The following is a 22,113-nucleotide window of genomic DNA, read 5'->3' on the forward strand; positions in this document are numbered from 1 at the left end:
ACACACAGTGACACACACACAGTGACACACACACAGTGACACACACACAGTGACACACACACACAGTAACACACACACAGTGACACACACAGTGACACACACACACAGTGACACACACACAGTGACACACACAGTGACACACACACAGTGACACACACACAGTGACACACACACAGTGACACACACAGTAACACACACACACAGTGACACACACAGTTATACACTACACACAGTGTCACACACAGTGACACACACACAGTGACACACACAGTGACACACACACAGTGACACACACACAGTGACACACACACAGTGACACACACACAGTGACACACACACACAGTAACACACACACAGTGACACACACAGTGACACACACACACAGTGACACACACACAGTGACACACACAGTGACACACACACAGTGACACACACTGTAACACACACACAGTGACACACACAGTGACACACACACAGTGACACACACACATAGTGACACACACAGTGACACACACACAGTGACACACACAGTGACACACACAGTGACACACACACACAGTGACACACACACACAGTGACACACACACACAGTGACACACAGTGACACACACAGTGACACACACACAGTGACACACACACAGTGACACACACAGTGACACACACACAGTGACACACACAGTGACACACACACACACAGTGACACACACACAGTGACACACACAGTGACACACACACACAGTGACACACACACAGTGACACACACAGTGACACACACAGTGACACACAGTGACACACACAGTGACACACACAGTGACACACACAGTGACACACACACACACAGTGACACACACACAGTGACACACACACAGTGACACACACACAGTGACACACACACAGTGACACACACACACAGTGACACACACAGTGACACACACACACAGTGACACACACACAGTGACACACACAGTGACACACACACAGTGACACACACACAGTGACACACACACACAGTGACACACACACACAGTGACACACACAGTGACACACACACACAGTGACACACACACACAGTGACACACACACAGTGACACACACACACAGTGACACACACACACAGTGACACACACACACAGTGACACACACACAGTGACACACACAGTGACACACACAGTGACACACACAGTGACACACACACAGTGACACACACACACAGTGACACACACAGTGACACACACACAGTGACACACACACAGTGACACACACACAGTGACACACACAGTGACACACACACAGTGACACACACACACAGTGACACACACACAGTGACACACACAGTGACACACACAGTGACACACACACAGTGACACACACAGTGACACACACAGTGACACACACACAGTGACACACAGTGACACACACACAGTGACACACACAGTGACACACACAGTGACACACACAAACAGTGACACACACACAGTGACACACACACACAGTGACACACACAGTGACACACACACAGTGACACACACAGTGACACACACACAGTGACACACACACAGTGACACACACAGTGACACACACACACACAGTGACACACACAGTGACACACATACAGTGACACACACAGTGACACACACACAGTGACACACACAGTGACACACACACAGTGACACACACAGTGACACACACACAGTGACACACACACAGTGACACACACACACAGTGACACACACAGTAACACACACACAGTGACACACACACACAGTGACACACACAGTGTCACACACAGTGACACACACACACAGTGACACACTCACACAGTGACACACACAGTGACACACACAGTGACACACACACAGTGACACACACAGTGACACACACACAGTGACACACACAGTGACACACACAGTGACACACACACAGTGTAACACACAGTGACACACACACAGTGACACACACACAGTGACACACACAGTGTAACACACACACAGTGTAACACACAGTGACACACACAGTGTCACACACAGTGACACACACAGTGACACACACACAGTGACACACACAATGACACACAGTTACACACAGTGACACACACAGTGACACACACACAGTGACACACACACACACAGTGACACACACACAGTGACACACACACAGTGACACACACACAGTGACACACACAGTGACACACACAGTGACACACACACAGTGTCACACACAGTGACACACACACACAGTGTCACACACAGTGTAACACACACAGACACACACACACACAGTGTAACACACAGTGACACACACACAGTGACACACACAGTGACACACACAGTGACACACACAGTGTCACACACACAGTGACACACACAGTGTAACACACACAGTGACACACACAGTAACACACACACAGTGTCACACACACAGTGTAACACACACACAGTGTAACACACAGTGACACACACAGTGACACACACAGTGACACAGTGACACACACAGTGACACACACAGGGACACACACACAGTGACACACACACACACAGTGTCACACACACAATGACACACACACACAGGGACACACACACAGTGACACACACACAGTGTCACACACACAATGACACACACACACAGTGACACACACACAGTGACACACACACAGACACACACAGTGACACACACAACAACAACAACAACAACCGCCATTCGCCACTAAGTGGCGGTGACGTCACCACGACGCTTGTGCCAGGCTATGTGCACCCTGAGGCCACGTGAAGTGTCGAACGCCCGCTGGCAGGAGGTCACGGGGCAGACCCAGGTGCCACGGGTCGACTGACTGAGATGACTGGCTGATGCACCACCTGTGCCCCCTACTGTGCCAACCTGCTGTGCTTTAGCCACCCGGCGCTCCGCTCGCTGTTGTGAGCGTCGCTCCTCCGCCCTCCGTTGTTGTTGGAGGGCGACTGCCTCCAACTGCCCAGTAGCATCCTTCACGAGCCTCCTCCACAGAGGCCGATCTTGACACCGCTGGTACCAGTCATCGGCAAGTCCACTCAGCTCCACGTCCTCCTGTACCACATCACTCCATCTCTTCTCTAGCCCGTGCCGCGCCCGCTTAGCCCCCTCAATCCGGCCAAACAAAAGCTGTTTCGGCATGCGGTGGCTGGGCATGCGGGCTACATGACCCAGCCATCGCAGCCTTGCCTGCCGGAGGAGCTCACCGATGGGACCCTGCCCAGATCTTTCAAGGATTTGTGAGCTCCTCACACAATCCAGTCTGGTTAAACCCAGGATGGATCGTAGGCAGGTCAGCCTAAATGTTTCTAACCGGCGAAGATGTTCCATTAGGGGGGTCCACGTTTTGCAAGCGTAGAGAAGGGAGGGAATGACCGTGGCCGAGAAGACCTGAAGCTTAGTGCGGAGCGACAGACCAGGTAGCTTCCACACAGCGTTACGCAACCGATGAAAAGATATTGCCGCTCGACTGATTCGGAGTGAGACCTCTGCTGTTAAACTGGAGCCAGTCATAAGCACACTGCCCAGGTATGGGAAACTCTCCACTCTCTCCACAACTGCCCCATCACCGATTGGGAGTTGTGGGGGTGGAGTGTCCGATGGTACAAAATACCCAGGCAGGTGCTTAGTTTTGGTGGGGCTGATGGTAAGGCCCCACCTCTTAGTGGCACGCTCCAGTCTCAGCAGCAGCGTCTCCAACTCCTCCTCTGACTGAGCAGCTATTACCAAGTCATCAGCATACATAACGTGGTTGAGCAATAGGGAGCCATCCCTTGACCGCACCCGGGCATCGATTAGCCTCCCATTATATCTGTACCATATGGAGATTCCCCCGGTACAGCTATTGAAGGCTTCACGAACTACGTGGTCAAAATAGATGTTAAATAATGTGGGAGCCAGAGGACATCCCTGTCGCACCCCAAGGTGTACAGGGAATGGCTCTGACTCCCGGCCACGTAGTTTTACCCGGGCCCGCTCACCATCATGAAGGTCCTTAATGATCGTGAGCAGAGGGTCAGGTACTCCAAAAGCACGAAGAACGACCCAGAGCCCAGGCCTACTGATGGTATCATAGGCCTTGACCAGGTCAATAAAGCAGAGATGTAGGTCTTGCTGGAATTCCCTACACCTCTGCTGTAGCAGACGGACAGAAAATATGGCATCCGTGCAGGACCGCCCCTTCCTGAAACCGCATTGGGGCTCCGCAAGCCTCTCCTCAGCGTGCCTGGCAAGGCGATGCTGAATAATCCCTGCCAGGACCTTTCCCGGCACACTGAGGAGTGAGATGCCCCCGTAGCTGTTACAGTCTGTGCGGTCCCCCTTCTTAAAAAGGGGGACCACCAGGGCATCCTTCCAATCCCGCGGAACCCGTCCAGCGGTCCAGACCGTTGCCATGATGTCATATAGGGCAGTCTGTGCACAAACGCCACCCTCCCCCAGCACCTCGCCTGGGAGATCATCTCTGCCCGCTGCCTTTCCTGGTCTCAGACTCCGTATCGCCTTCAATACTTCCTCAGCAGATGGCACCTCAGCCAGCCACTCACAGGGGGTGACTTCATCCAATATTTGAGGCACCGCAGCCTCAGCAGGGTCACCCTCACTTTGTGCCACGATGTTTTCCTGGCTGTGGGATTTTCCCTCCCCCAGGACCTCACAGAAATGCTCAGCAAATCTGCGAACCTGTTCCTGGGGGTCGGAAATTGGATCACCGTTTTTTCCCCTAATGATGGTAATAGGTGTGGCGCTGCAGGTTACTTTTTTGATGGAGTTAAATAGCGATTTGTGATCACGGGCCACTGAGGCAGACTCCATCTCCTCAGCAACCCGCGACCACCACCCATCCTTGCAGCGCCTCACGGCTCTCCGAACCTCCGAGCGAAGGCTGCGGTAAGCCTCCTCATTCTCTGACGTGGGATTCTGTAGCCGATGACAGTGGGCCTGTCGCTTTTTCTCAACCATCCTGAACAACTCCTCTGTCATCCAGGGTGTCTGGGGAGGTCTGGACCGCGTACCCAAAGCAGCCATTGCAGCTGCATGAGTCACAGTCCTAAACCTCGCCCATTTACCCTCGACATCAGGAGGAGTCGGGGACGATGCCAATCCCAGCCGCAAGCGATGATGAAATTCTCGCTTGCAACTTTCATCAGATAACTGAGACCAGGCCACTTTAGGTTGGAATGGGGTCCTGGGTGTACACCCACCACCGGAGTGGAAGAATGGCAGGCGCATCTTACAGATGACTAGTCGATGGTCAGAGGGCAGATCAGCTCCACGGTAGGTCCTGGTGTCAAGGACATGGGCTCGCATTCGCTGGTCCGTCACTATGTAGTCCAGCAGATGTTCTTGCTTGGACCCGGCATGCATCCATGATGTTGTGTGGATGCGCCGATGCCGGAACAGCGTGTTGGTAATTACAAGCCCATGGGCTGCACAAAAATCTAGCAGCCTCCTACCGTTGTTATTGAGCTGATCTGGCCCATGCCCTCCAATCACTCCAGACCAGGTGCCAGTATCATGACCAACTCGGGCATTGAAGTCACCCAACATGATGACTCTATCCCGAGGGGCCACTTTAGCCAGCACCTGTGAAAGGAGGTCATAGAAGGCATCTGACTCATCGGCTTTGCCTGCATCCCTCCACGGATGTTCATCTTCGGTGGGGGCATAAGTAACCACGACCACCATTCCTCGCCTCCGGTTGATGGGAAGGCGAGCCCAAAGTAGCCTGGGGCTTACAGCTTCCCACACCTCACCGCCACGCTCCCACGCCCCCTTCATTCTTTTGTTCAAAAGAAGACCCACACCCTGTTGTTTGGCAGTCTGCTGCCCCGAGTAGAGGACTGTCCACCCCTCATGGTGGCAGGAGCCAGAGCCGGTCCACCGGACCTCCTGAATGCCGCATAGATCCAGGCGGTACCGGTCCAGCTCCCGACAGAGGAGTGGCAGCCTCTCCTCTGCAGTGAGCGTTCGAACATTCCACGTGGCCACCCGTAGTGGCTTTTCGTTGTTTCTGGAGTAGCCCCGAGGGTAGGTATTCAATCTCCTGGCTCCGCCAATTGGGGTTTGGCCAGGAGACGTCATAGACGCCTGGCCCCCCGGGGCCTCCGGCACAAGCTTAGTTGTTACATATTTCACTTTAATTCGTGGTTTTGTGGTAATTAATTGAAGGTGGAGGGGTTACCAGCCCCTCGCACCCGTCCAGAGCCCCCGTTTAGCCCCTGTGGTGGACACATATGCCATGAGGGGAGGAGCCAATCAAAATTGGAACTCCCCCCACAGCACTGTCCACGACAGAGTTGCCCGTCCGGCACCGCGAGGAGGTAGGGGGTTGTGTGTGTGTGTCACTGTGTGTGTGACACACACACACACAGTGACACACACACACACAGTGACACACACACAGTGACACACACACACAGTGACACACACACACACAGTGACACACACACAGTGACACACACACACAGTGACACACACACAGTGTCACACAGTGACACACACACACAGTGACACACACACAGTGTAACAGTGTAACACACAGTGACACACACACAGTAACACACACACAGCGACACATACAGTGACACACACAGTGACACACACACACAGTGACACACACACAGTGAGTGAGTAGCTGAGTGAGTGTATGGTGAGTGAGTGGGTGAGTGGGTGGGTGAGTGGGTGAGTGAGTGGGTGGGTGAGTGAGTGAGTAGGTGAGTGAGTGAGTGGGTGGGTGAGTGAGTGAGTAGGTGAGTGAGTGAGTGGGTGGGTGAGTGAGTGAGTGGGAGGGTGAGTGAGTGAGTGAGTTGGTGAGTGGGTGAGTGGGTGAGTGAGTGAGTTGGTGAGTGAGTGAGTGAGTAGGTGAGTGAGTTGGTGAGTGAGTGAGTTGGTGAGTGAGTGAGTTGGTGAGTGAGTGAGTGAGTGGGTGAGTGGGTGAGTGAGTGAGTGAGTAGGTGAGTGAGTTGGTGAGTGAGTTGGTGAGTGAGTGAGTGGCTGAGTGAGCGGGTGAGTGAGTGAGTGAGTGGGTGAGCGGGTGAGTGAGTGGGTTAGTGAGTGAGTGAGTGGGTGAGTGAGTGAGTGAGTGGGTGAGTGGGTGATTGAGTGGGTGAGTGGGTGAGTGGGTGAGTGAGTGAGTGAGTAGGTGAGTGAGTGAGTAGGTGAGTGAGTGAGTGAGTGGGTGAGTGGGTGAGTGAGTGAGTGAGTTGGTGAGTGAGTGAGTGAGTTGGTGAGTGAGTTGGTGAGTGAGTGAGTGGGTGAGTGAGTGAGTGAGTTGGTGAGTGAGTTGGTGAGTAAGTGAGTGAGTAGGTGAGTGAGTGAGTGAGTGGGTGAGTGAGTTGGTGAGTGAGTGAGTGAGTTGGTGAGTGAGTTGGTGAGTTGGTGAGTAGGTGAGTGAGTTGGTGAGTGAGTGAGTGACTGTGTGAGTGAGTGGGTGAGTGAGTGGGTGAGTGAGTGAGTGAGTGGGTGAGTGAGTGAGTGAGTTGGTGAGTGAGTTGGTGAGTTGGTGAGTGAGTTGGTGAGTGAGTGAGTTGGTGAGTGAGTGGGTGAGTGAGTGAGTTGGTGAGTGAGTTGGTGAGTGAGTGAGTGAGTTGGTGAGTGAGTTGGTGAGTGAGTGAGTGAGTTGGTGAGTGTGTGAGTAGGTGAGTGAGTGAGTTGGTGAGTGAGTGAGTGGGTGAGTGAGTGAGTGGGTGAGTGAGTGAGTGAGTTGGTGAGTGAGTGAGTGAGTTGGTGAGTGAGTTGGTGAGTGAGTGAGTGAGTTGGTGAGTGAGTTGGTGAGTTGGTGAGTGAGTTGGTGAGTTGGTGAGTGAGTTGGTGAGTGAGTGAGTTGGTGAGTGAGTGAGTGAGTTGGTGAGTGAGTGAGTTGGTGAGTGAGTTGGTGAGTGAGTTGGTGAGTGAGTTGGTGAGTGGGTGAGTGAGTTGGTGAGTGAGTGAGTGAGTTGGTGAGTGAGTGAGTGAGTTGGTGAGTGAGTGAGTTGGTGAGTGAGTTGGTGAGTGAGTTGGTGAGTGAGTTGGTGAGTGGGTGAGTGAGTGAGTGAGTGTGTGAGTAGGTGAGTGAGTGAGTCAGTGGGTGAGTGAGTTGGTGAGTGAGTGAGTGGGTGAGTGAGTGAGTGAGTTGGTGAGTGAGTGAGTGAGTTGGTGAGTGAGTTGGTGAGTGAGTGAGTGAGTTGGTGAGTGAGTTGGTGAGTTGGTGAGTGAGTTGGTGAGTTGGTGAGTGAGTGAGTGAGTTGGTGAGTGAGTGAGTGAGTTGGTGAGTGAGTGAGTTGGTGAGTGAGTTGGTGAGTGAGTTGGTGAGTGAGTTGGTGAGTGAGTTGGTGAGTGGGTGAGTGAGTTGGTGAGTGAGTGAGTGAGTTGGTGAGTGAGTGAGTGAGTTGGTGAGTGAGTGAGTTGGTGAGTGAGTTGGTGAGTGAGTTGGTGAGTGAGTTGGTGAGTGGGTGAGTGAGTGAGTGAGTTGGTGAGTTGGTGAGTGAGTTGGTGAGTGGGTGAGGAGTTGGTGAGTGAGTGAGTGAGTTGGTGAGTTGGTGAGTGAGTTGGTGAGTGAGTTGGTGAGTGAGTGAATGAGTTGGTGAGTGAGTGAGTGAGTTGGTGAGTGAGTGATTTGGTGAGTGAGTTGGTGAGTGAGTTGGTGAGTGAGTTGGTGAGTGGGTGAGTGAGTGAGTGAGTTGGTGAGTTGGTGAGTGAGTTGGTGAGTGGGTGAGGAGTTGGTGAGTGAGTGAGTTGGTGAGTGAGTGAGTGAGTTGGTGAGTTGGTGAGTGAGTTGGTGAGTGAGTTGGTGAGTGAGTGAGTGAGTTGGTGAGTGGGTGAGTGAGTTGGTGAGTGAGTGAGTGAGTTGGTGAGTGATTTGGTGAGTTGGTGAGTGAGTTGGTGAGTGGGTGAGGAGTTTTACTTTTTCTCGACACTCCGGCTCCCAGGTTGTGGTTCAGATCGAAGGGATCTGTGGAGGAACAACGCAGTTACACCACACACCACACTGTACACTGCACTGCACATCACACTGTACACTGCACAGCACATCACACTGTACACCGCACTGTACATCACACTGTACACCACACCGCACGTTACACTGTACACTACACACTATACACATTACACTGTACACTACACTGTACACTACACTATACCCACTACACTGTCTCTCTCTGTGCCTCTGTATCTGTGTCTCTGAGTGTGTCTGTGTGTGTCTCTCTGTGTGTCTCTCTGTGTGTCTGTGTCTCTGTGTGTGTCTTTCTGTCTCTCTCCGTGTCTCTGTGTCTCTGTGTGTCTCTGTGTGTGTCTGTGTGTCTCTGAGTGTCTCTGTGTGTCTCTGAGTGTCTCTGTGTGTCTCTGTGTCTCTCTGTGTCTCTCTCTGTGTCTCTGTCTCACCCTCTATCGAGATGTACTTCGATGTCCACTGCTTCTCGAACGACGTGAGTGTCTCCCGTTGTCTGACGGAGATCACTCTGTCTCTGTGTGTCTCTGTGTGTCTCTGTGTCTCTGTGTGTCTCTGTGTCTCTGTGTGTCTCTGTGTGTCTCTCTGTCTCACTGTGTGTCTCTGTGTCTCTGTGTGTGTCTCTGTGTGTCTCTGAGTGCCTCTGTGAGTCTGTGTGTGTCTCTGAGTGTCTCTGTGTCTCTGTGTGTGTCTCTGTGTGTCTCTGAGTGTCTCTGTGTGTCTCTCTCTCTCTGTGTCTCTGTGTCTCTGTGTGTCTCTCTGTGTCTCTGTGTGTCTCTGTGTGTCTCTGTGTCTCTGTGTGTCTCTGAGTGTCTCTGTGAGTCTGTGTGTCTCTGAGTGTCTCTGTGTGTCTCTCTGTGTCTCTGTATCTCTCTCTGTGTCTCTGTGTGTATCTGTGTCTCTGTGAGTCTCTGTGTGTCTCTGTGTGTGTCTGTGTGTGTCTGTGTGTCTCTGAGTGTCTCTGTGTCTCTCTCTGTGTCTCTGTGTGTCTCTGAGTCTCTCTGTGTGTCTCTGTGTGTGTCTCTGTGTGTGTCTCTGTGTCTTTGTCTCACCCTCTATCGAGATGTACTTCGATGTCCACTGCTTCTCGAACGACGTGAGTGTCTCCCGTTGTCTGACGGAGATCACTCTGTCTCTGTGTGTCTCTGTGTGTCTGTGTGTCTCTGTGTGTCTCTGTGTGTCTCTGAGTGTCTCTGTGTGTCTCTGAGTGTCTCTGTGTGTCTCTGAGTGTCTGTGTCTCTCTGAGTGTCTCTGTGTGTCTCTGTGTGTCTCTCTGTCTCTGTGTGTGTCTCTGAGTGTCTCTGTCTCACCCTCTATCGAGATGTACTTCGATGTCCACTGCTTCTCGAACGACGTGAGTGTCTCCCGTTGTCTGACGGAGATCACTCTGTCTCTGTGTGTCTCTGTGTGTCTGTGTGTCTCTGTGTGTCTCTGAGTGTCTCTGTGTGTCTCTGTGTGTCTCTGAGTGTCTCTGTGTGTCTCTGAGTGTCTGTGTCTCTCTGAGTGTCTTTGTGTGTCTCTGTGTGTCTCTGTGTGTCTCTGAGTGTCTCTGTGTGTCTCTGAGTGTCTGTGTCTCTCTGAGTGTCTCTGTGTGTCTCTGAGTGTCTGTGTCTCTCTGAGTGTCTCTGTGTGTCTCTGTGTGTCTCTGAGTGTCTCTGTGTGTCTCTGAGTGTCTGTGTCTCTCTGAGTGTCTCTGTGTGTCTCTGTGTGTCTCTCTGTCTCTGTGTGTGTCTCTGAGTGTCTCTGTCTCACCCTCAATCGAGATGTACTTCGATGTCCACTGCTTCTCGAACGACGTGAGTGTCTCCCGTTGTCTGACGGAGATCACTCTGTCTCTGTGTGTCTCTGTGTGTCTGTGTGTCTCTGTGTGTCTCTGTGTGTCTCTGAGTGTCTCTGTGTGTCTCTGAGTGTCTGTGTCTCTCTGAGTGTCTCTGTGTGTCTCTGTGTGTCTCTGTGTGTCTCTGAGTGTCTCTGAGTGTCTGTGTCTCTCTGAGTGTCTCTGTGTGTCTCTGTGTGTGTCTCTCTGTCTCTGTGTGTGTCTCTGAGTGTCTCTGTCTCACCCTCTATCGAGATGTACTTCGATGTCCACTGCTTCTCGAACGACGTGAGTGTCTCCCGTTGTCTGACGGAGATCACTCTGTCTCTGTGTGTCTCTGTGTCTCTGTGTGTCTCTGTGTGTCTCTCTGTCTCTCTGTGTGTCTCTGTGTGTCTCTGAGTGTCTCTGTGTGTCTCTGAGTGTCTGTGTCTCTCTGAGTGTCTCTGTGTGTCTCTGTGTGTCTCTGTGTGTCTCTGAGTGTCTCTGTGTGTCTCTGAGTGTCTGTGTCTCTCTGAGTGTCTCTGTGTGTCTCTCTGTGTGTCTCTCTCTCTGTGTCTCTGTGTGTCTCTCTGTCTCTGTGTCTGTCTCACCCTCTATCGAGATGTATTTCGATGTCCACTGCTTCTCGAACGACGTGAGTGTCTCCTGTTGTCTGACGGAGATCACTCTGTCTCTGTGTGTCTCTGTGTGTCTGTGTGTCTCTGTGTGTGTCTGTGTGTCTCTGAGTGTCTCTGTGTCTCTCTGTGTGTCTCTGTGTCTCTGTGTGTCTCTGTGTGTCTCTGTGTGTCTCTGAGTGTCTCTGTGTGTCTCTGAGTGTCTCTGTGTGTCTCTGTGTGTCTCTGAGTGTCTCTGAGTGTCTCTGTGTGTCTCTGAGTGTCTCTGTGTCTCTGTGTGTGTCTCTGTCTCTGTCTCACCCTCTATCGAGATGTATTTCGATGTCCACTGCTTCTCGAACGACGTGAGTGTCTCCCGTTGTCTGACGGAGATCACTCTGTCTCTGTGTGTCTCTGTGTGTCTCTGTGTGTCTCTCTCTCTGTGTGTCTCTGTGTGTCTCTGTGAGTGTCTCTGAGTGTCTCTGAGTGTCTCTGTCTCACCCTCTATCGAGATGTACTTCGATGTCCACTGCTTCTCGAACGACGTGAGTGTCTCCCGTTGTCTGACGGAGATCACTGTCTCTGTGTGTCTCTGTGTCTCTGTGTGTCTCTCTCTGTGTGTCTCTCTGTCTCTGTGTCTCTGTCTCACCCTCTATCGAGATGTACTTCGATGTCCACTGCTTCTCGAACGACGTGAGTGTCTCCCGTTGTCTGACGGAGATCACTCTGTCTCTGTGTGTCTCTGTGTGTCTCTGTGTGTCTCTCTCTCTGTGTGTCTCTGTGTGTCTCTGTGAGTGTCTCTGAGTGTCTCTGAGTGTCTCTGTCTCACCCTCTATCGAGATGTACTTCGATGTCCACTGCTTCTCGAACGACGTGAGTGTCTCCCGTTGTCTGACGGAGATCACTCTGACTCTGTGTCTCTGTGTGTCTCTGTGTGTCTCTGTGTGTCTCTGTGTGTCTCTGTGTGTCTCTGAGTGTCTCTGTGTGTCTCTGAGTGTCTGTGTCTCTCTGAGTGTCTCTGTGTGTATCTGTGTGTCTCTGTGTCTCTGTGTGTGTCTCTGTGTGTGTCTGTGTGTCTCTGAGTGTCTCTGTGTGTCTCTGAGTGTCTCTGAGTGTCTCTGTGTCTCTGTGTGTGTCTCTGTGTCTGTCTCACCCTCTATCGAGATGTACTTCGATGTCCACTGTTTCTCGAACGACGTGAGTGTCTCCCGTTGTCTGACGGAGATCACTCTGACTCTGTGTCTCTGTGTGTCTCTGTGTGTCTCTGTGTGTCTCTGTGTGTCTCTGTGTGTCTCTGAGTGTCTCTGTGTGTCTCTGAGTGTCTGTGTCTCTCTGAGTGTCTCTGTGTGTATCTGTGTGTCTCTGTGTCTCTGTGTGTGTCTCTGTGTGTGTCTGTGTGTCTCTGAGTGTCTCTGTGTGTCTCTGAGTGTCTCTGAGTGTCTCTGTGTCTCTGTGTGTGTCTCTGTGTCTGTCTCACCCTCTATCGAGATGTACTTCGATGTCCACTGTTTCTCGAACGACGTGAGTGTCTCCCGTTGTCTGACGGAGATCACTCTGTCTCTGAAGTCGAACTCCTCCGTGTAGAACCTCAGCAGTCCCAGCCACAGCTCCCCCACGGACTCACGGTTCTCACCTACATGGGGCCAATGGGTCGCCTACACAGAGACACAGAGACACAGAGAGAGACACGGTGAGACACACAGAGAGACACAGAGACACTCAGAGACACTCAGAGACACACAGAGACTCACAGAGACAGAGAGAGACACAGAGACACACAGAGACTCACAGAGACAGAGAGAGACACAGAGACACACAGAGACTCACAGAGACACAGAGAGACACAGAGACACACAGAGACTCACAGAGACACTCAGAGACTCACAGAGACAGAGAGAGACACAGAGACACACAGAGACTCACAGAGACACAGAGAGACACAGAGACACACAGAGACTCACAGAGACTCACAGAGACACACAGAGACACAGAGACACACAGAGACTCACAGCTCCCCCACGGACTCACGGTTCTCACCTACATGGGGCCAATGGGTCGCCTACACAGAGACACACAGACACAGAGAGAGACACGGTGAGACACACAGAGAGACACAGAGACACTCAGAGACACTCAGAGACACACAGAGACTCACAGAGACACAGAGAGAGACACAGAGACACACAGAGACTCACAGAGACACTCAGAGACACTCAGAGACACACAGAGACTCACAGAGACACAGAGAGAGACACAGAGACACACAGAGACTCACAGAGACACAGAGAGAGACACAGAGACACACAGAGACACTCAGAGACACTCAGAGACACACAGAGACTCACAGAGACACAGAGAGAGACACAGAGACACACAGAGACACAGAGAGAGACACAGAGACTCACAAAGACACACAGAGACACACAGAGACTCACAGAGACACACAGAGACACACAGCTCCCCCACGGACTCACGGTTCTCACCTACATGGGGCCAATGGGTCGCCTACACAGAGACACAGAGACACAGAGAGAGACACGGTGAGACACACAGAGAGACACAGAGAGAGACACAGAGACACTCAGAGACACTCAGAGACACACAGAGACTCACAGAGACACAGAGAGAGACACAGAGACACACAGAGACACAGAGAGAGACACAGAGACTCACAAAGACACACAGAGACACACAGAGACTCACAGAGACACACAGAGACACACAGCTCCCCCACGGACTCACGGTTCTCACCTACATGGGGCCAATGGGTCGCCTACACAGAGACACACAGACACAGAGAGAGACACGGTGAGACACACAGAGAGACACAGAGACACTCAGAGACACTCAGAGACACACAGAGACTCACAGAGACACAGAGAGAGACACAGAGACACACAGAGACTCACAGAGACACTCAGAGACACTCAGAGACACACAGAGACTCACAGAGACACAGAGAGAGACACAGAGACACACAGAGACTCACACAGACACAGAGAGAGACACAGAGACACACAGAGACACACAGAGACACACAGAGAGACACAGAGACACACAGAGACTCACAGCTCCCCCACGGACTCACGGTTCTCACCTACATGGGGCCAATGGGTCGCCTACACAGAGACACAGAGACACACAGAGACACGGAGAGACACAGAGAGAGACAGAGAGACACACAGAGACACAGAGACACACAGAGAGACACACAGAGAGAGACACAGAGAGAGACACAGAGACACAGAGACACGGTGAGACACACAGAGACACACGGAGAGACACAGAGACACAGAGAGACACTCAGAGACACACAGAGACACTCAGAGACACACAGAGAGAGAGACACAGAGAGAGACACAGAGAGACACACAGAGAGACAGAGACACGGTGAGACACACAGAGACACACGGAGAGACACAGAGAGAGACACGGTGAGACACAGAGACACACAGAGAGACAGAGACACCCAGAGACACAGAGAGACAGAGAGAGACACGGTGAGACACAGAGACACACAGAGAGACACACAGAGACACAGTGAGACACACAGAGACACAGTGAGACACAGAGACACACAGAGAGACACAGAGAGACACAGAGAGACACAGAGAGACACAGAGACACACTCAGAGACACACAGAGACACTCAGAGACACACAGAGACACACAGAGACACACGGAGAGACACAGAGAGAGACACGGTGAGACACAGAGACACACAGAGAGACAGAGACACCCAGAGACACAGAGAGACAGAGAGAGACACGGTGAGACACAGAGACACACAGAGAGACAGAGACACCCAGAGACACAGAGAGACAGAGAGAGACACGGTGAGACACAGAGACACAGAGACACACAGAGAGACACAGAGACACACAGAGACACGGTGAGACACACAGAGACACACAGAGACACGGTGAGACACGTGGTGAGACACAGAGACACTCAGAGACACACAGAGAGAGACACACAGAGAGAGACACAGAGAGAGACACAGAGAGACACACAGAGAGACAGAGACACGGTGAGACACACAGAGACACACGGAGAGACACAGAGAGAGACACGGTGAGACACAGAGACACACAGAGAGACAGAGACACCCAGAGACACAGAGAGACAGAGAGAGACACGGTGAGACACAGAGACACACAGAGAGACACACAGAGACACAGTGAGACACAGAGACACACAGAGAGACACAGAGAGACACAGAGAGACACAGAGACACACTCAGAGACACACAGAGACACTCAGAGACACACAGAGACACACAGAGACACACGGAGAGACACAGAGAGAGACACGGTGAGACACAGAGACACACAGAGAGACAGAGACACCCAGAGACACAGAGAGACAGAGAGAGACACGGTGAGACACAGAGACACAGAGACACACAGAGAGACACAGAGACACACAGAGACACGGTGAGACACACAGAGACACACAGAGACACGGTGAGACACGTGGTGAGACACAGAGAGACACAGAGACACAGAGAGAGACACAGAGACACACAGAGAGACACGGTGAGAGACACAGAGAGACACAGAGAGACACAGAGAGAGACACGGAGAGACACACGGAGACACAGAGACACGGTGAGACACGGTGAGACACAGAGAGACACAGAGAGACACGTGGTGAGACAGAGAGAGAGAGACACAGACACACAGAGAGAGACACACGGAGACACAGAGACACGGTGAGACACGGTGAGACACAGAGACACAGAGAGACACGTGGTGAGACACAGAGAGAGAGACACAGAGACACAGAGAGAGACACAGAGACACACAAGGACTCAGAGAGACTCAGAGAGACTCAGAGAGACACAGAGGGACACAGAGGGACACAGAGGGACACACAGACACAGATAAACACAGAGAGAGACACAGAGAGACACACAGAGACACAGAGACACAGAGAGACACGGAGAGACACGGTGAGACTCATCAGAGAGACACAGAGAGAGACAGAGAGACAGAGAGAGACACGGAGAGACACAGAGACACAGAAAGACACGCAAAGACACGGTGAGACATGGTGAGACACAGAGACACAGAGACACAGAGATACATAGAGACGCAGAGAGAGACACAGAGAGACACAGAGAGAGACAGACACAGAGAGACACAGAGAGACACGGAGACACGGTGAGACACAGAGAGAGACACAGAGAGACACAGAGACACAGAGAGACAGAGAGAGACACAGAGACACACAGAAACACAGACACACAGAGACACAGAGAGACACACGGAGAGACACAGAGAGAGACACAGAGAGAGACACAGAGAGAGACACAGAGAGAGACACAGAAACACAGACACACGGTGAGACACAGAGAGAGACACGGTGAGACACACAGAGAGACACAGAGAGACACAGACACAGAGAGACACAGAGAGACACAGACACAGAGAGACAGAGAGAGACACGGAGAGACACAGAGACACGGAGAGACACAGAGAGACAGACAGACACAGAGTTAGTAGTGATAGTGCTAGTTAGTGATAGTGAAAGTTAGTCATAGTGATAGTGATAGTTAGTGATAGTGATAGTTAGTGATAGTGAAAGTTAGTGATAGTGAAAGTTAGTGATAGTGATAGTTAGTGATAGTGATAGTAAGTGATAGTGATAGTTAGTGATAGTGATAGTTAGTGATAGTGATAGTTAGTGATAGTGATAGTTAGTGATAGTGATAGTTAGTGATAGTGATAGTTAGTGATAGTGATAGTTAGTGATAGTGATAGTTAGTGATAGTGAAAGTTAGTGATAGTTAGTGATAGTGATAGTTAGTGATAGTGATAGTTAGTGATAGTGATAGTTAGTGATAGTGATAGTTAGTGATAGTTAGTGATAGTGATAGTTAGTCATAGTGATAGTTAGTCATAGTGATAGTTAGTGATAGTGATAGTTAGTGATAGTTAGTGATAGTGATAGTTAGTGATAGTGATAGTTAGTGATAGTTAGTGATAGTGATAGTTAGTGATAGTGATAGTTAGTGATAGTTAGTGATAGTGATAGTTAGTGATAGTGATAGTTAGTGATAGTGATAGTTAGTGATAGTGATAGTTAGTGATAGTTAGTGATAGTGATTGTTAGTGATAGTGATAGTTAGTGATAGTTAGTGATAGTGCTAGTTAGTGATAGTGAAAGTTAGTGATAGTGATAGTTAGTGATAGTGATAGTTAGTGATAGTGATAGTTAGTGATAGTGATAGTTAGTGATAGTGAAAGTTAGTGATAGTTAGTGATAGTGAAAGTTAGTGATAGTGATAGTTAGTGGTAGTGATAGTTAGTGATAGTGATAGATAGTACTAGTTATAGTGCTAGTTAGTGATAGTTAGTGATAGTACTAGTTAGTGATAGTTAGTGATAGTGATAGTTAGTGATAGTGATAGTTAGTGATAGTTAGTGATAGTGAAAGTTAGTGATAGTTAGTGATAGTGAAAGTTAGTGATAGTTAGTGATAGTGATAGTTAGTGATAGTGATAGTTAGTGATAGTGATAGTTAGTGATAGTGATAGTTAGTGATAGTGATAGTTAGTGATAGTGATAGTTAGTGATAGTGATAGTTAGTGATAGTGATAGTTAGTGATAGTGATAGTTAGTGATAGTGATAGTTAGTGATAGTGATAGTTAGTGATAGTGATAGTTAGTGATAGTGATAGTTAGTGATAGTTAGTGATAGTTATAGTGATAGATAGTGATAGTTAGTGATAGTTATTGTGCTAGTTAGTGAGTTAGTGCTAGTTATAGTGCTAGTTAGTGATAGTTACCAGTTGTTTGACGTCACTAAAGTAGTAGTTAGTGATAGTGATAGTTAGTGCTAGTGATAGTTATAGTGCTAGTTATAGTGCTAGTTAGTGATAGTTAGTGATAGTTATAGTACTAGTTATAGTACTAGTTAGTGATAGTTACCAGCTGTTTGATGTCACTAAAGTAGTAGTTAGTGATAGTGATAGTTATAGTGATAGTTATAGTACTAGTTATAGTGCTAGTTAGTGATAGTTATAGTTACCAGTTGTTTGATGTCACTAAAGTAGTAGTTAGTGATAGTTAAAGTGCTAGTTAGTGATAGTTATAGTACTAGTTAGTGATAGTTACCAGCTATTTGATGTCACTAAAGTAGTAGTTAGTGATAGTGATAGATAGTGATAGTTAGTGCTAGTTAGTGATAGTTAGTGCTAGTTATAGTGCTAGTTAGTGATAGTTAGGATAGTTATAGTGCTAGTTAGTGATAGTTACCAGTTGTTTGACGTCACTAAAGTAGTAGTTAGTGATAGTGATAGTTATAGTGATAGATAGTGATAGATAGTGATAGTTAGTGATAGTTATAGTGATAGTTATAGTGATAGTTAGTGATAGTTATAGTGATAGTTATAGTGCTAGTTAGTGATAGTTACCAGTTGTTTGATGTCACTAAAGTAGTAGTTAGTGATATTGATAGTTAATGATAGATAGTGATAGTTAGTGCTAGTTATAGTGCTAGTTAGTGATAGTTAGTGCTAGTTATAGTGCTAGTTATAGTGCTAGTTAGTGCTAGTTAGTGATAATTAGTGATAGTTAGTGCTAGTTATAGTGCTAGTTAGTGATAGTTACCAGTTGTTTGACGTCACTAAAGTAGTAGTTAGTGATAGTTAGTGATAGTTATAGTGCTAGTTAGTGCTAGTTAGTGCTAGTTATAGTGCTAGTTAGTGATAGTTACCAGTTGTTTGACGTCACTAAAGTAGTAGTTAGTGATAGTTAGTGATAGTTATAGTGCTAGTTAGTTATAGTTATAGTACTAGTTATAGTGCTAGTGAGTGATAGTTATAGTGCTAGTTAGTGATAGTTATAGTGCTAGTTAGTGATAGTTACCAGTTGTTTGACGTCACTAAAGTAGTAGTTAGTGATAGTTAGTGATAGTTAGTGCTAGTTAGTTATAGTGATAGTTATAGTGCTAGTTATAGTGCTAGTGAGTGATAGTTATAGTGATAGTTAGTGATAGTTATTGTGCTAGTTAGTGAGTTAGTGCTAGTTATGGTGCTAGTTAGTGATAGTTATTGTGCTAGTTAGTGATAGTTAGTGCTAGTTATAGTGCTAGTTAGTGATAGTTACCAGTTGTTTGACGTCACTAAAATAGTAGTTAGTGATAGTTAGTGATAGTACTAGTTATAGTGATAGTTATAGTGCTAGTTAGTGAGTTACCAGCTGTTTGACGTCACTAAAGTAGTAGTTAGTGATAGTTAGTGATAGTAATAGTTAGTGATAGTTAGTGATAGTGATAGTTAGTGATAGTTATAGTACTAGTTATAGTGATAGTTAGTGATAGTGATAGTTATAGTACTAAGTGATAGTGATAGTTAGTGATAGTTAGTGATAGTTATAGTACTAGTTATAGTGATAGTTAGTGATAGTTACCAGCTGTTTGAGTCACTAAAGAAGTTGTTAGTGATAGTGATAGTTATAGTGATAGTTATAGTACTAGTTATAGTGATAGTTAGTGATAGTTACCAGCTGTTTGAGGTCACTAAAGTAGTAGTTAGTGATAGTTAGTGATAGTACTAGTTATAGTGCTAGTGATAGTTAGTGATAGTTACCAGTTGTTTGACGTCACTAAAGTAGTAGTTAGTGATAGTGATAGTTATAGTGCTAGTTATAGTGCTAGTTAGTGATAGTTACCAGTTGTTTGACGTCACTAAAGTAGTAGTTAGTGATAGTGATAGTTAGTGATAGTTATAGTGCTAGTGAGTGATAGTTAGTGCTAGTTATAGTGCTAGTTAGTGATAGTTACCAGCTGTTTGACGTCACTAAAGTAGTAGTTAGTGATAGTGATAGTTAGTGATAGTTAGTACTAGTTATAGTACTAGTTAGTGATAGTTACCAGTTGTTTGATGTCACTAAAGTAGTAGTTAGTGATAGTGATAGTTATAGTGATAGTTATAGTGCTAGTTAGTGATAGTTACCAGTTGTTTGATGTCACTAAAGTAGTAGTTAGTGATAGTGATAGTTAGTGATAGTTATAGTACTAGTTATAGTGATAGTTATAGTGCTAGTTAGTGATAGTTACCAGCTGTTTGACGTCACTAAAGTAGTAGTTAGTGATAGTGATAGTTAGTGATAGTTAGTACTAGTTATAGTACTAGTTAGTGATAGTTACCAGTTGTTTGATGTCACTAAAGTAGTAGTTAGTGATAGTGATAGTTATAGTGATAGTTATAGTGCTAGTTAGTGATAGTTACCAGTTGTTTGATGTCACTAAAGTAGTAGTTAGTGATAGTGATAGTTAGTGATAGTTATAGTACTAGTTATAGTGATAGTTATAGTGCTAGTTAGTGATAGTTACCAGCTGTTTGACGTCACTAAAGTAGTAGTTAGTGATAGTTAGTGATAGTTATAGTACTAGTTATAGTGACAGTGAGAGTTATTGTGATAGTTAGTGATAGTGATAGTTAGTGATAGTGATAGTTAGTGATAGTTATAGTACTAGTTATAGTGATAGTTATAGTACTAGTTATAGTGATAGTTATAGTGATAGTTAGTGATAGTTACCAGTTGTTTGACGTCACCATAGTAGTTAGTGATAGTGATAGTTAGTGATAGTTATAGTACTAGTTATAGTGATAGTTAGTGATAGTTATAGTTAGTGATAGTTAGTGATAGTGCTAGTTAGTTATAGTTACCAGTTGTTTGACGTCACCAAAGTAGTAGTTAGTGATAGTGATAGTTAGTGATAGTTAGAGATAGTGATAGTTAGTGATAGTTATAGTTAGTGATAGTTAGTGATAGTTACCAGCTGTTTGACGTCACTAAAGTAGTAGTTAGTGATAGTGATAGTTATAGTGCTAGTTAGTGATAGTTAGTGATAGTTACCAGTTGTTTGATGTCACTAAAGTAGTAGTTAGTGATAGTGATAGTTATAGTGCTAGTTATAGTGCTAGTTAGTGATAGTTATAGTTACCAGCTGTTTGAGGTCACTAAAGTAGTTATAGTGCTAGTGATAGTTAGTGATAGTTACCAGTTGTTTGACGTCACTAAAGTAGTAGTTAGTGATAGTGCTAGTTAGTGATAGTTATAGAACTAGTTATAGTGCTAGTTATAGTGCTAGTTAGTGATAGTTACCAGTTGTTTGACGTCACTAAAGTAGTATTTAGTGATAGTGATAGTTAGTGATAGTTATAGTGCTAGTGAGTGATAGTTATAGTGCTAGTTATAGTGCTAGTTAGTGATAGTTACCAGTTGTTTGATGTCACTAAAGTAGTAGTGATAGTGATAGTTAGTGATAGTTAGTGATAGTTAGTGCTAGTTATAGTGCTAGTTAGTGATAGTTATAGTGCTAGTTAGTGCTAGTTATAGTGCTAGTTAGTGATAGTTACCAGTAGTTTGACGTCACTAAAGTAGTAGTTAGTGATAGTGATAGTTAGTGATAGTTATAGATAGTGATAGTTAGTGATAGTTATAGTGCTAGTTAGTGATAGTTACCAGCTGTTTGACGTCACTAAAGTAGTAGTTAGTGATAGTGATAGTTAGTGATAGTTATAGTGCTAGTTAGTGATAGTTAGTGCTAGTTATAGTGCTAGTGAGTGATAGTTATAGTGCTAGTTATAGTGCTAGTTAGTGATAGTTACCAGTTGTTTGACGTCACTAAAGTAGTAGTTAGTGATAGTGATAGTTAGTGATAGTTATAGTACTAGTGAGTGATAGTTACCAGTTGTTTGATGTCACTAAAGTATTAGGTAGTGATAGTGATAGTTAGTGATAGTTATAGTACTAGTG

At 47.4% G+C, this 22,113-nt stretch overlaps 1 protein-coding gene across 1 annotated transcript in view; it reads right to left on the minus strand.

Annotated features, from left to right (window-relative positions):
• Nucleotides 1–22,113, minus strand: part of LOC116937900 (uncharacterized) — a 155,505-nt gene that overhangs the window by 30,437 nt on the left and 102,955 nt on the right. Inside the window, exons 25-26 of the mRNA XM_076063580.1 lie at nt 12,819–12,996; nt 8,888–8,935 (exon numbers count right to left, since the gene is read on the minus strand). Of these exons, the coding sequence (XP_075919695.1) occupies nt 8,888–8,935; nt 12,819–12,996 (226 nt within the window). The remainder of the gene's footprint in view (nt 1–8,887; nt 8,936–12,818; nt 12,997–22,113) is intronic.

This window comes from Petromyzon marinus, unplaced genomic scaffold, assembly GCF_048934315.1.
Source record: "Petromyzon marinus isolate PM22_M1 ecotype Great Lakes invasive population unplaced genomic scaffold, UKy_Petmar_22M1.pri1.0 PM_Scaffold_157, whole genome shotgun sequence".
Lineage (NCBI taxonomy): Eukaryota > Metazoa > Chordata > Hyperoartia > Petromyzontiformes > Petromyzontidae > Petromyzon > Petromyzon marinus.